The following is a 13,163-nucleotide window of genomic DNA, read 5'->3' as shown; positions in this document are numbered from 1 at the left end:
GCCGGTCCAATAGGACATTCGGCCCGTGTGTACTGGAGTTGGTCCAACAAAGGGCATGACTGAAAAAAGTCTGCCGATCGGCTCCCAATCAGTGCTCTGACCAGAAAAAAAAAAAAAAAATGACTAGAGTGTACTAGGCTTTAGAATGTGGCATAGAGTAGGATTAGAGTTAGTTTTTTGCCTAAACTTCTACTTTAAAGTGGTTGTAAACCCCAGTCATGAAATCTGAACAAAGCACATATACCCGTAGTATTTACTTATCTCTATCCAAAGCTATAAGTGTTGTTTCTCTCTGGTGCTTAGTTCCTCCTGTTATCAACATGAGTCACTTCTGAGAAGTTTTCCGCACACAGGAGATAAAATTTGTGACAAGGAGGGAGATAAGCACAACAGCTTATCTATTCAGAATACAGCTCCGCATGTTTATTCGTTCCTCTGCCTATGTTGGGGGGGGGGGGGGGGTGTCCCTATCCTACAATAAGCTCTCACACAGTGTATAAGAGCTGTAACTGCAGCTCTCCACCCCCTCCTCTGTACTCTTCACAGATGCATAGGGATTTTATCACAAATCTGCACTTTTGAAGGGTTGTAGACAAGAGAATACCGCAGATAAACAGGTACAACCTATGTTACCTATTGTTTTATCTCTGTGTATCACCTGAGGCCAGTCACTTCACTGGGTTCATGTGAGGGTTTACAACCACTTTATCTTGTGTATGTGTCCTCTAAACTTTGTGGAGTGCCATGTTCATGTATGTTCTTTTTGTTCCTTTCTGGTGTGTTGGTTGCCCATTCAAAATTAATTGCTGCCTTAAAGCAATGCATGTCATTGTGTGACCAAATGCACGTAAATGAATATGGTAGTTGCCTGGAAGCCATAATTATTTCATGACTTTAAAATACTTCTAAAGTAACTGACCAGCAGCAATCATACAGTCCAGTTTCTTACATTCCCAACTTTCTTTGGTGTACACTGTGTGTTCTGTGCCAGTTACCATAAAGATATTAAACCCAGAGATAGCCAGGACATTTGCATTCCTGATGGAAAGTCAGCAAATACAGCCTACAAAATTCTCTGAAAAGTTTGCTTTAAAGGGATATTAAAGGCTCGCTAGGGCTGGGGAAAAAAATCGATTTGAGTTGAGAGGTCAAATCGATTCAAATTTTCAGCAAATCGATTTTCTTTCTTTTACCAGGACCGGCGCTGACACCGCGCCGGTCCTGAGGAGCTGCGGGCAGGAGTTTGTAGGAGAGGCCGCGGCTTCGGCCTAGTCCGCGAGGCCGGACGCCGCGGCCTCGCCTAAAGACTCCTTCCCACAGCTCTTCAGGACCAGTGCGGTGTCCATCAAAAAAAAAAAACACTCAATTCGAATTGTGATTTGAGTTTTTTTTTTTTTTGGAGAAAATCAACCAGCTCTAAGGCTCGCTTTAAAAAAAAAAAAAAAAAAAAAAAAAAAAAAAAAAGTTATATTTTACCTGCTCTGTGCAGTTGGTTTTCCACAGAGCAGCCCCAATCCTCCTCATCTCAGGTCCCCCGCATGTGCTCCTGGATCCTTCCCCTTGCCCAGTGCGTGCTTGTTCCTGAGCCCCGCTCTGCGTGTCTATAAGACATACAGAGTGTGGCTCATCCCCGCCCCCCCCCCCCCCCCCCTGCCTGTGATAAACAGTGGGAGACAATGGCTGGGGATGGCGAGACTCAGGAGAACCGCTGCTCTTGTGCACATCGCTGAATCGAGATGGGGGGAGGGTAAGTATTGGGGGGGCTGCATGTAAAAAAAAAAACAAAAAAAAAAAAACAAACATTCAGCCTTTACAACCATTTTGATACTTTTATGTTACAGACGGTAACTCCCTAAATTTAAATAGTAAATAAATTATTGAACATTATATAATCATAATTTGTATACACTAAATTAACGTGGTAGTAAAGTCCCTTTGTTGTTTGTATAATAAAACTTAGGGAATTGTTTTGTATGATAAAGCAGTAAATATCTCCTAAACGTCCACCATTTAGGTGATATTTACATGAATTAAGCAGCTGGTTTGCCGTCCATTGAGAGAGCTTTGCTGTTGTCGTGACTCCCTCTGCCATTCAAACGGCTGGAGCTCACGAATCTGTAAGATCGGGTGAAGGTGGATTCCCTGTCAGCGATTACAGGGCACCGCTGGAGAAATCAGTTTCACAGGTGAGTCATTTTGTTTTTGTTTATATAATTGTATTATATTCGACTTTTTAATTAATATCGTGAATTGAAATGAATATTAATTTGTCAGCCATTAACGGCACCTTTAGCGCAAGAAAAGCTAAAAAAAAAAAAAAAAAAAAAAAAAAAAAAATGCATCCCTTTAAATTCTATGTATGTCTTCACAATGGTCCGTTACACTTCTGTTATGGTGTTAAAAATCTTGCTGGCTGCATTTTTGGTGAGTTAAAAAAACAAAAAAAACAAACACACCAAAAAAATAAATAAATAAAAAACACACCTCACCCCCATTGAAATGCATTGAAAACACAGTAAGAATGCATCAGCAATGCACCCATGTTACATTTTTGATGTGGTTTTTGAGTCATGACTTATAAAAAAAAAAAAAAAAAAAAAAACACACCATAAGCTTAGCAAAATTGTGGTAAACTAGCTTTTGAATTATTGGCACCTTTTTCTCTATTGGGAAAATACCGAAAACACAATTTTTGGCCGCCGAAATCTCAATGCATCTCTAAGATACAGTAAATCTCTCAAGATACATAGGTTTCCTTTAAAGCGATTCTGTTACTCCTCCTAAAAATACTTACCTCGCCAGTGCACAACTAGTATGAACTCCGATGTAATCAAACAGTACCACCTCCATCATTACAGCCTCTAGTCAAGTGTTTTTCCGTAAACACTTTCTTTGAATAAACGTGACTGAACTGATGAAACAAACTGAAGGCATGTGTGAAAGGGGCCTAAAGGAGTGGTTAAGTGGGTTAAAGCCTGCTGTCTGCTTATGTCACAGACCCGATCCAGGCTCTGAAAAGAGCCAGCAGCTGGCTCAGCCTCTCAATGAGCCACTAAGAGCCTGAGCTACCCCCTCCACAGCTCAGCATTCCAGTAAGCATTGTAGGGGTAAAGTGCAGCCCGTGTGCCTGCTCCCGCTCTGCCATTTAGAAAATTAAGTTGGACTAAGGGCTGAATGAAAACAAGGCTTGCTCTTATGGGCTGTGGTGGATGGGTGACATTACAATCTACTTCTCAGCCAATCAGAAGAATCCTTGTATTCATTCAGAAAATTCAAAGCTTCCAGTGAATAGCTGAGCAGCACTCAGCCTGACTTAATGTCCTGGGTGCAGGACAGGAAGATAGAATTCTGATGCTACATACAGCTTATACAGCGCTGACAGCTAGCACATCTGTTAATATACTGTAGCAGACATCTAAAGTCTCCTGTGACTCGCGGGAGTCTCCCGCATTTGACACTGGGCTCACGGACACCCGCGAGTGCGGCACAATCTCCCGGCCGAGCCTGCCTGCACTGTCGCCCACTGCCACAGGAGGCATTTGAACAACAGCTGCGGTGAAATCATTCCTGTGCATGCGCCGCGATTGGTTGCTAGGCTCGGCTAATTTGCCTAGCAACTGAGCGTATTGAGGCGGGTCACATTATGTTTCTGCGCATGCACCGCCCACACTAGTAGCACAGTGTTTTTCTCTTACAAATAAAGCTTTGAAGGGGGGGGAAAAAAAAAAAAAGCAGCCATGAAGCAGCAGTGAGTGAGAGTACATGGAAAGGGAGGGGACTGGAGCCATGCTTGAGCTGTATGTGAAGCCGGGTAAGAGGATATGGGGAGGGTTGTGTGTATATAGAGAACAATGCCCGATGATTGTTATTGATGATGAAGGATACCACTTCACTTGGGCCTCATTCAGTAAATCTGATAGATGTGTTGTTTGGACTTTACATGAAGGATCCAGTGTGATGGCCAAACAAATCTGCAAAAGAAATCTTTATCTGCTATTCTTTCTGAACACTTGCAGGGCGTGTTTAGTCAATTGAAGGGCAGCTTTTCCTATATTAGATAAAGATTTCTTTTGCAGCTTTGTTTGGCTATCGATAAAAACTTCGCCCCCACCACTGCCCATCATTTAAAAATCCGCCCCCTTCATGTAACTATCCGTCCCTCGGCAACACGAGACAACAGCTGATCGTAAACTCGGCTGTTCTGCGGCGCATGCGCAGAAACATCACGTGACCCTGCCTCAATACGCTCAGTTGCTAGGCACACTAGCCGAGTCTAGCAACCAATCGTGGCGCATGCATGGGAATGATTTTACCGCATGGGCCTGCCTCCGTCCTTTCACTGACGCAGGCACCGCCCATGGACCAATGAGAGCCGAGCTTGGGAGCTTCGTTCGTAGCCGCTGTTCAAATTTCTCCTGTGGCAGTGGGTGACAGTGCAGGCAGGCTCAGTCCGGAGATTGTGCCGCACTCGCGGGTGTCTGTATGCCCTTGTCAAATGTGGGAGACTCCCACGAGTCGCAGGAGACTTGAGATGTCTGCACTGGTATAGCTGCATTTAATTGGCACTGTATTTAATTGGGGTGGGGGGGGGGGGTCGGCGCCGGCGCAAAGCATCACCTCCCTGAAATGAGTTTGCCACCTCCCTGAAATGAGCTTTTGCAGGTTGGGATGTCTGCTGTAGGTAGGAGTTCATTTGGACCAGCTTGGTGCAAACAAACTATTTTAGGCACAAAAAGCTGGAGTTTGGCTTTAAGGCCTCATGTACACGGGGCAGATTTTTTTCTGTCTCTGTTTCTGCCTCCATGTTAACCTGTGTGTCCATGCACATAGGCATTTACAGGTGTTTAGAGACAGCAAGAAAAACAAAAACACATCATTTGCACATTCAGGAGAGCAGCATTCGGGCAGAAAAACTACCTGACGCACATTAACGCACTTGAGCATTCATTAATTTCAAGGTTCAGACAAAATTACTATTCTAGCCAGTGAAACGAATGAATGCCAAAACGCGTGAGGCACCCGAATGCATTTAAACTTACCTAAACGTGATTAAAGCGGAACTACACTGTATTTGAGCACCACAAACGCTATTTAATTCATTTTTATTATTCAAAACAAACGTGTGACTGTATAGGCCCAGGTATGCCCAATAGGCTTCAAGTACCTTTTATTACAAACTCTTAATAAAAATTTTTTTTTAAAATATGATATATATTGTGGCAGTAGGACCCTGTGGCACTTGGAAGATTGCTGGTTTACGCCAGATTTTGAAGAGACGGGCACGCTGATTGCACAGGTGTGTGCTGGGCTATTTAGTTGTGACCTGACTATGGCTCAGGGCCCCACCCAACAGACAGGAGGTCTGTGCATGGGAGTAAAGTGGACTCCCATTCCTCTGAGAGGAGTCAGAGGCTGCATGGGGGCAGCCAGAGCATGCATGTCTGCAGGAGGCAGATTTAGTCTGTGACAGAGCAGTAAGGTGCTGATAATGAGTAAGCTAAAAGAGAGCTTGACTTTAAAGTGATTGTAAACCCTCATTTATCGTCTTCTAGGGTCCCCCGGTGGCTCTTGTGGCTCCTTCCCACATCAGATAACCCCATAGGAGAAGCACATTCCCAGGGAGTTACCTCGCGGGCGCGCTCCAGAGTCCAGCATTTGTGTCCATGGACACGAATGCCAGACTCTGCCCCGCCCCCCCCCCCCCCCCACACACACACACACATCATTGGATTTGATTGACAGCAGCGGGAGCCAATGGCTGCGCTGCTATCTATCCAATCAAGAGCCGGGACACCATGGAGAGAGGGAGAGCGTGTCTCCGCTGAGGGAAATACGGGGCTCATGTAAGTAAAATGGGGGGGCTGGTCACCGTCAGGTGTTTTTTCACCTTTATGCATAAAAGGTGAAAAAACAAAAAAACACAAGGGTTTACAACCCCTTTAAGGAAGTCTTTTGGTCTAGCAGCGTAAGTATTAGAAATGGTCAGTGTTGTTTGAGAGAGTGAAATTCCACTTTAAAAATGCAGCTCTAGGTGCGTTTTTAACGCTGCTTTTCTCCTGCCAGGAGAAAGGCATTCAGAAGAGCTGGGCAAACACCCTGTGTGCATGAGGCCTATAAGATGGTTTTGCAAGAATGGGCTCCAAGCGCAGCAGTTGAAAGAGATAACCAACACTTGCAGAAGTGCTGAAAGCGGAGCACTTTGCTGGAAACGGTTTGGCCTGACCGCCCACCAGAGAGGAAAGCATTCTATTGCAGAGTGATGCTTTTGATTGGATGGAGAAGACAGCGTGGCTTTACAGCCAACTCACCATGAATGAATAAAATTCATCACACATGCACACAATACTGTAGTAAAGACAGCCCTGGGTACCATATATTGTCCATGAATGTTGGGGTCCAACACAGCTTTTGTGGCTGCTTTCCAATTTCAAAATGGCAGGGAAGGAAGAGGATCTCTCATCTTTCTACATGTCACCTGTTCATGACAAAAAGCAAAGTCTGCTACTACAAGCAAGCACTGCTATGGAGAGGTAATCAAAAGTATGAATATGGATTAATACATGTGGTCTCCCTTCCACAACTGGCTAGAAAACGTTTCCAGTGTCTCTTCCTGGCTGTGCATTTATTTAACATACCTGACAGAGGCAAAGTTTGAACTGCATGTTAAAGGGTAGCTCCACATTTCACAGCTAGCTGCCCACTGAGCAAACCACGAATTGTGAATGGTCCTTCAAGCGGGGGTTCCACCCAAATTTTGAACAATATCCATATGTATTCTCTTCCTTGCCTAGATGCTGACATGCCATTTAAAAAAATTTAAATCGCAGTAATTACCTTTTATTTTTCTATTCTTCTTTGCACTTCCTGGTTCTCCTCCCGTGGGAGTAGGCGTGTTTCTAGCCTCTCCCAGACTCCTGGGAGCTAGTGTCAGTCTTCCCAGGATGCCAATGAGCATGTGCAGGAACGAGCGGTGAATGCTGGGAACACAGCATTCACCACATCCAGGAAATAAATGCTTGTGGGCTTCAAATGCCCACAATGAAGATGGAAACTGCCTGCAGTGAATAATATAGGTTATTCTTTCTGACTAAATCTGACACAGGCGGACATATTACACACAATATGTGAGTATGTAATGCTGAGAAGAAACATTTGTGAATGAACTCAAAAAAAAAAAAAAAAAAAAACGATAGATAGGTGGACCCCCGCTTTCAGTTTTCTGGGACCTGTGACGTGTCCTGAAAGACTGTGGGGCGGGAGGGGAGGAGTCAAAACTAGGTATCTGCTAATCCCCGCCCACAAAATGTGCCAAATGTTAAAAATTGGCAGGGAGGAGGCCTTTTGGGAGAAGTGCACTATGGAATCCCCCCCCCCCAGCATTTCTATTACTAACAGATAGGTCAGCTCAGGCTGTATTCCGAACACCATGGCTTCCATGTACAAGAACTGCACCACCGCAAGAGTAGACTTCTCTAACTCCTGGTGTGGGGCTTTAAAGTCCTTGTACACTTTACATGTTTGTGTTGTTTTAACTAGGTATTAGTGTGGTTCCATTCCCTGTGTTGTTTGCTTTACCTTGTAATGATGGGCTCACTTTTGTGGTTGCAGTGTCATGGCTGATCGATTCCCCTGTGTCCATATATTGCTTCCGCCACGACATCCCTGTTTGACAAAGAGTACCTCCTGTTTTAACCCCAAGGCAAGTTGCTCATGGACGTAGTCATTTACTAATGTTTATACTAAGGATCTTGATGACAGAAAGATCCTGAGTAAAATGTTCCACAAGTATCTTGTGCAAATATGTATCCATGGGAGAAATTCTTCTTTGTTGTCAGTGTTGCAATTTATGCATGTATATCAGCAAATTGTATACAACCTCTATACAATTTGCTTATGTACACAGCCTTGAGCGGCTGCATGACTTTCTTAAGGGGAGCGGTCAGGGGGAGGAAAAACTCCGGCTACACTGCCTGCTATTACCACCCCCTTGCTGCCTGTAAGAATGAGCCCTGTGTGGCTGTGAATGCTCTGCCTGTTTGTGTCTGTGTCAGATCTAATTAATGCGTAGCTGTTACCTGCAGAGCACCAGCCTGGAGACCTGGCGATTTTGGGATATGTAGTTTCTTCACAGGAAGTGTCAGTTCTCAGACTACAAATAAAAGTCATGCCTTAGCCCTTGTTCACATTGGAGCAATTTGTCAAGTCACAGCCTATTGCCGGCAATGGCATTGTTCCAATCGGTGCAACGCTGACTGCGGAGCTGCACCGATTTGCAAAAGTAGCTCCTGCACTACATTTGCCGATGTCGGGTGCGACTTTAATAGACATCTGTGCATAAAGCTGTAAAGATGTCTTTTAAGTATCACCTGAAATCGCGCTGACCTGCTACTTTGAAATCATGCTACTTCAAGTGAAGTAGCACAATTTTAAAGTAGCATCAATGTGAACCAGGGCTTAACCACTTCAGCCCCAGAAAGATTTGTCCCCTTCCTCACCAGACCATTTTTTGCGATACGGCACTGTGTCGCTTCAACTGACAATTGCGTGGTTGTGTGACACTGTACCCAAACAAAATTAATATATTTTTTTCCCACAAATAAAGCTTTCTTTTGATGGTATTTGATCACCTCTGTGATTTTAATTTTTTGCGCTATAAACAAAGAAAGAGCGACGATTTTGAAAAAAAAAGCAATTTTTTTTACTTTTTGCTATGACAAATTATCCCCCCCCCCCAAAAAAATATAAAAAAACAAAATTCTTCCTCAGTTTAGGCCAATATATACTCTTCTACATATTTTTGGCAAAACAAATCACAATAAGCGTATATTGATTGGTTTGCGCAAAAGTTATAGTGCCTACAAAATAGGAGATAGATTCATGGCATATTTATTATTATTTTTTTTTTTTTACTAGTGATGGCGATGAGCTGCTATTTTTATTGGGACTGCGACATTGCAGACGACACTTTTTTGGGACCGTTGACATTTATACAGTGATCAGGGCTAAAAATAGCCACTGATTACTGTATAAATGTCAATGGCAGGGAAGAGGTTAACACTAGGGGGCGATCAAGGGGTTAAATGTGTGTCCTAGGGAGTGATTCTAACTGTGGGGGGCTGGGACTGTCTGAAGGAGGAGACCGATCACTGCTCATACTTACTATGAACAACAGATGCGTCTCCTCACCCCTGGCAGAAAAGAGATCCTGTCTGTTTACATTGACAGACCTTCGTTCCGTGTCTCTCAGGTGCGATCGCGGCAGCCGGGCACATGCATCGGCTCAGTCGTCGCACGCTCCCCCTAGTGGTCTTAAAGTGCCCGGCGTATACCTACGGCAATTGGCCCAGGCGCGTAAACCTGCTGCAGTATAACTGCGGCAGCCGGTCGTATAGTGGTTAAAGTGTTATTAAACCAACAACAGTAAAATCAGTCTGTATATGCAGTAAAGCATGCTTGTTAAACTCACTGTGGAAGCTAAGGAGTTAATCCCCTGCATTGTGTAAAAAGGCTTTTTAATCTGGTCTTCTCTGATCCTCCCCTTCTTCCACTGTCCCCAATCCATCTCCTGATAGAACAGAGCCTTGGAGTCATTCTGCACATGCTCAGTTGGGTGTGTATTGCTGCGTAGTTTTATTTTTTTTTTCTTGGGAGGGTGCATGGGATTGGCACAGGGCCAATCAGCGCTGTCCAGACGGAGGGTCAGGGGTCATGCAGCCTCATAGGTCAGTCAGAGGAGAATGAAAACTCCTCCCACAAGCTTTAACCAGTACGTAGCCAGACATTGATAAAAGTCACAAGACTGCCACACATTGCTGATGAGAAAAGGTATTTAGCAGTTTATGTTTACTAAAATAATTGCATGTGTAGCGGGCACCTACTTTTAGGTAGGTGCCCTTTCTTGTTAGCTTTCTATATTAGGTAAATTTAGACAGACTGATGCTATTTGCAGCAGGCCTGTATTGTTTGATTTCTCTATTTGAATGACAGGTGTTTATGTGTTGGTCTCAGCCAATGATTAATTCGCTTGGTAGTCCCCAGGACTCTCATATAAATAGGGGGGTCACGTGGTGCCCGGGAGTTCGAGTCCAGTCCAGCTCTGAGGAGCGAGAGAGTCAGCCTGGTTCCCGGAGGGGAAGTTGGAGGGTTCCCCTCCGGGGAGCCAACGGAGCTTCACCCTAGCGAGAAGGTTGGAGATCCGGTCCTCATGGAGGAACAGATGACATCTTGCCGCGTGTAGTCCTGGATGTCGTAAGCCACCCCTGCAGGGAGGGGAACGGGCCACAAAGAGATAAAAGGAACTGAGAAACATTGCGGATGAAGTAGCAACAAAGCGGAAGGAAACTGGGCGATTGATCGTTTATGAGTGGCACATGGACTATCGATCACGTGAGTGAAAGCCCAAGGGAAAGGTACTGCCAGAGACTGAGGGTTGTTGGTGCACAAGTCAGTGAGATGGGCAGTGATGGCCTATGACTTTGAGTTCAGCATTGCCCCGGGATTCCAATCAGTCAAGCGGGAGGAGTTACTCAGATTTGCTCTCCTTTAGCCTAATTTGGAAGTACCATGTCAGTGGGAAGTAGTGGTAAAAAGGTAGCGGTGAAGCTGCAAGTACACATGTAAAGATATGGATCGTTCTTTTAAAGTTATCCTGATGAAGAAGTTATTCAGTGACTCTTTATCAACTCATTCTCTATTAAATCTACTTCCATCGTCCCTGATTGAAGAAATGATTTCTTGATTGTCCGCAATTATACTCAGTTTCTCTTGTCTGACTCATGGAAAAGTGACAATGTAACATAAGAGCATCTCAAAGGAAGTCCTTCTCCCATCCCAGTTTATGTTGATGAATAAAGCATTAAGAAAAAGCATTAAGGACTGTGACTTTTAAATCTATGGGCTGCGAGGGTTGAGCAGTAAACGTGAATTACGGATATAACAAATATTCAGCCGCTCCTTCGGGGGTAAGCGCTACACATGTACTGTGGGAGACCAGATATAGTGAATGCAGGGTCCTGGGTTTAGTAACACTTTAACCTGTACAGTGCCATACACAAGCTGAAACTTCGGACACAGGAATGGGAAGACGGGCTGTACAATACATACACATAACACTCCATGATCAGTGCACATCTCATACAAGGTGCAGGTGGAGTTTAGAATGCCTTCACCTACTAAGGAGAAGGAAAACAATGGCTGCAAAGCAATCCAAGCCCAGGAGAGCAGTGAGAGTGTCACCTGGAAGGGAGAGAGTCTCCATAATCCAGGAGAAGAGCCCAGGGGGGTCCAATACTTCACACCGGGCACAGCTGGTGACCTGGGAACTGCCCCCACCTACAGGAAGAGCGGGGTGCAGGTAGAGGAGGAGGGGCTGTGTACAGGTATGGAGCCCCCCCATCTCTGTCCGGATCCCCTCACACACACCCAGCTCCCTGTCCCCCCACCCCCAGGCCGCACTCACCATGGTACAGATCGAGGCGATCTTGCGGACGGTCATTAGTACGTCCATCCGCCCTCCTCCGCCGTCGCCATGATCAACCGGAGCTCGGCACCTTGACAGCCGCAGCGGAGTCCCCGGGATAGCGCTCCGCCTGCTGCTGTGCGACTTTCAAAACATTCCGTCCGGAAACATGGCCGGCTGCACGAGAGTGCCTGGAGCAGACGTTCCGACCCAGGAATGAGGCAGGAGAGGGAAGTAGTGCAGCAAGTCAGGTCTATGCTAGCATGGAACTAGGTGAGGAAGGAAGAGTCTGCTTTCCTACTCTAATTCTAAGAGAATTTCTGTAATGGCAGACTATGGTAATTGTTTCCGTAGCGCCTGACCACCAGTGCCACCCATTCTTTTCTCCCACTGACCACTAATACTGGGCGATTTTCTCTTCAGTGACCATTAGCGCACTGTATTTTATATTGTCGCTGACTGCCAGTGCAGCCATTTATCTCCCTCCTTCTGGACACCAGGCATTTATTTTTCTGTCACCAACCACCAGTGCTAGATGAATCCATGCTTTCCAAGTGTCCCGTATGTGGAACCCAATCCCTCTGTCTCTCACCTTCTCGGTTGTCCCTCTCACCTTCTCGGTTGTCCCTCTCACCTTCTCGGTTGTCCCTCTCACCTTCTCGGTTGTCCCTCTCACCTTCTCGGTTGTCCCTCTCACCTTCTCGGTTGTCCCTCTCACCTTCTCGGTTGTCCCTCTCACCTTCTCGGTTGTCCCTTTCACCTTCTCGGTTGTCCCTCTCAGCTTCTCGGTTGTCCCTCTCAGCTTCTCGGTTGTCCCTTTCACCTTCTCGGTTGTCTCTCTCAGCTTCTCGGTTGTCCCTCTCAGCTTCTCGGTTGTCCCTCTCAGCTTCTCGGTTGTCCCTCTCAGCTTCTCGGTTGTCCCTCTCAGCTTCTCGGTTGTCCCTCTCACCTTCTCGGTTGTCCCTCTCACCTTCTCGGTTGTCCCTCTCACCTTCTCGGTTGTCTCTCTCAGCTTCTCGGTTGTCTCTCTCAGCTTCTCGGTTGTCCCTTTCACCTTCTCGGTTGTCCCTCTCAGCTTCTCGGTTGTCTCTCTCAGCTTCTCGGTTGTCCCTCTCACCTTCTCGGTTGTCTCTCTCAGCTTCTCGGTTGTCTCTCTCAGCTTCTCGGTTGTCCCTTTCAGCTTCTCGGTTGTCCCTTTCAGCTTCTCGGTTGTCCCTTTCACCTTCTCGGTTGTCTCTCTCAGCTTCTCGGTTGTCCCTCTCAGCTTCTCGGTTGTCCCTCTCAGCTTCTCGGTTGTCCCTTTCAGCTTCTCGGTTGTCCCTTTCAGCTTCTCGGTTGTCCCTCTCAGCTTCTCGGTTGTCCCTCTCAGCTTCTCGGTTGTCTCTCTCAGCTTCTCGGTTGTCTCTCTCAGCTTCTCGGTTGTCTCTCTCAGCTTCTCGGTTGTCTCTCTCAGCTTCTCGGTTGTCCCTTTCAGCTTCTCGGTTGTCCCTTTCAGCTTCTCGGTTGTCCCTTTCACCTTCTCGGTTGTCTCTCTCAACTTCTCGGTTGTCCCTTTCACCTTCTCGGTTGTCCCTTTCACCTTCTCGGTTGTCCCTTTCACCTTCTCGGTTGTCCCTTTCACCTTCCCGGTTGTCCCTCTCACCTTCTCAGTTAGTGACCATTAGCACCCTGTATTTCATCTTGTCGCTGACTGCCAGTGCAGCCA

At 46.0% G+C, this 13,163-nt stretch overlaps 1 protein-coding gene across 2 annotated transcripts in view; it reads right to left on the bottom strand.

Moving 5' to 3' along the window:
• LOC141108167 (ubiquitin carboxyl-terminal hydrolase 12-like) overlaps nucleotides 1-11,652 on the bottom strand; it is a 110,942-nt gene extending 99,290 nt beyond the window's left edge. Inside the window, exon 1 of one of the 2 annotated variants that reach the window (XM_073599485.1) lies at nucleotides 11,459-11,652. In XM_073599485.1, coding sequence (XP_073455586.1) covers nucleotides 11,459-11,506 — 48 coding nt within the window. In that variant the 5' untranslated portion in view covers nucleotides 11,507-11,652. The remainder of the gene's footprint in view (nucleotides 1-11,458) is intronic. The other variant, XM_073599486.1, reaches the window with a different exon arrangement.
• Between the last annotated feature and the right edge of the window lie 1,511 nt (nucleotides 11,653-13,163).

This window comes from Aquarana catesbeiana, linkage group LG09 (genome assembly GCF_042186555.1).
Source record: "Aquarana catesbeiana isolate 2022-GZ linkage group LG09, ASM4218655v1, whole genome shotgun sequence".
Classification (NCBI taxonomy): domain Eukaryota; kingdom Metazoa; phylum Chordata; class Amphibia; order Anura; family Ranidae; genus Aquarana; species Aquarana catesbeiana.
The sequence above is the reverse complement of the archived record's forward strand: the minus strand, read 5'-3'. Positions and strand labels throughout refer to the sequence as shown.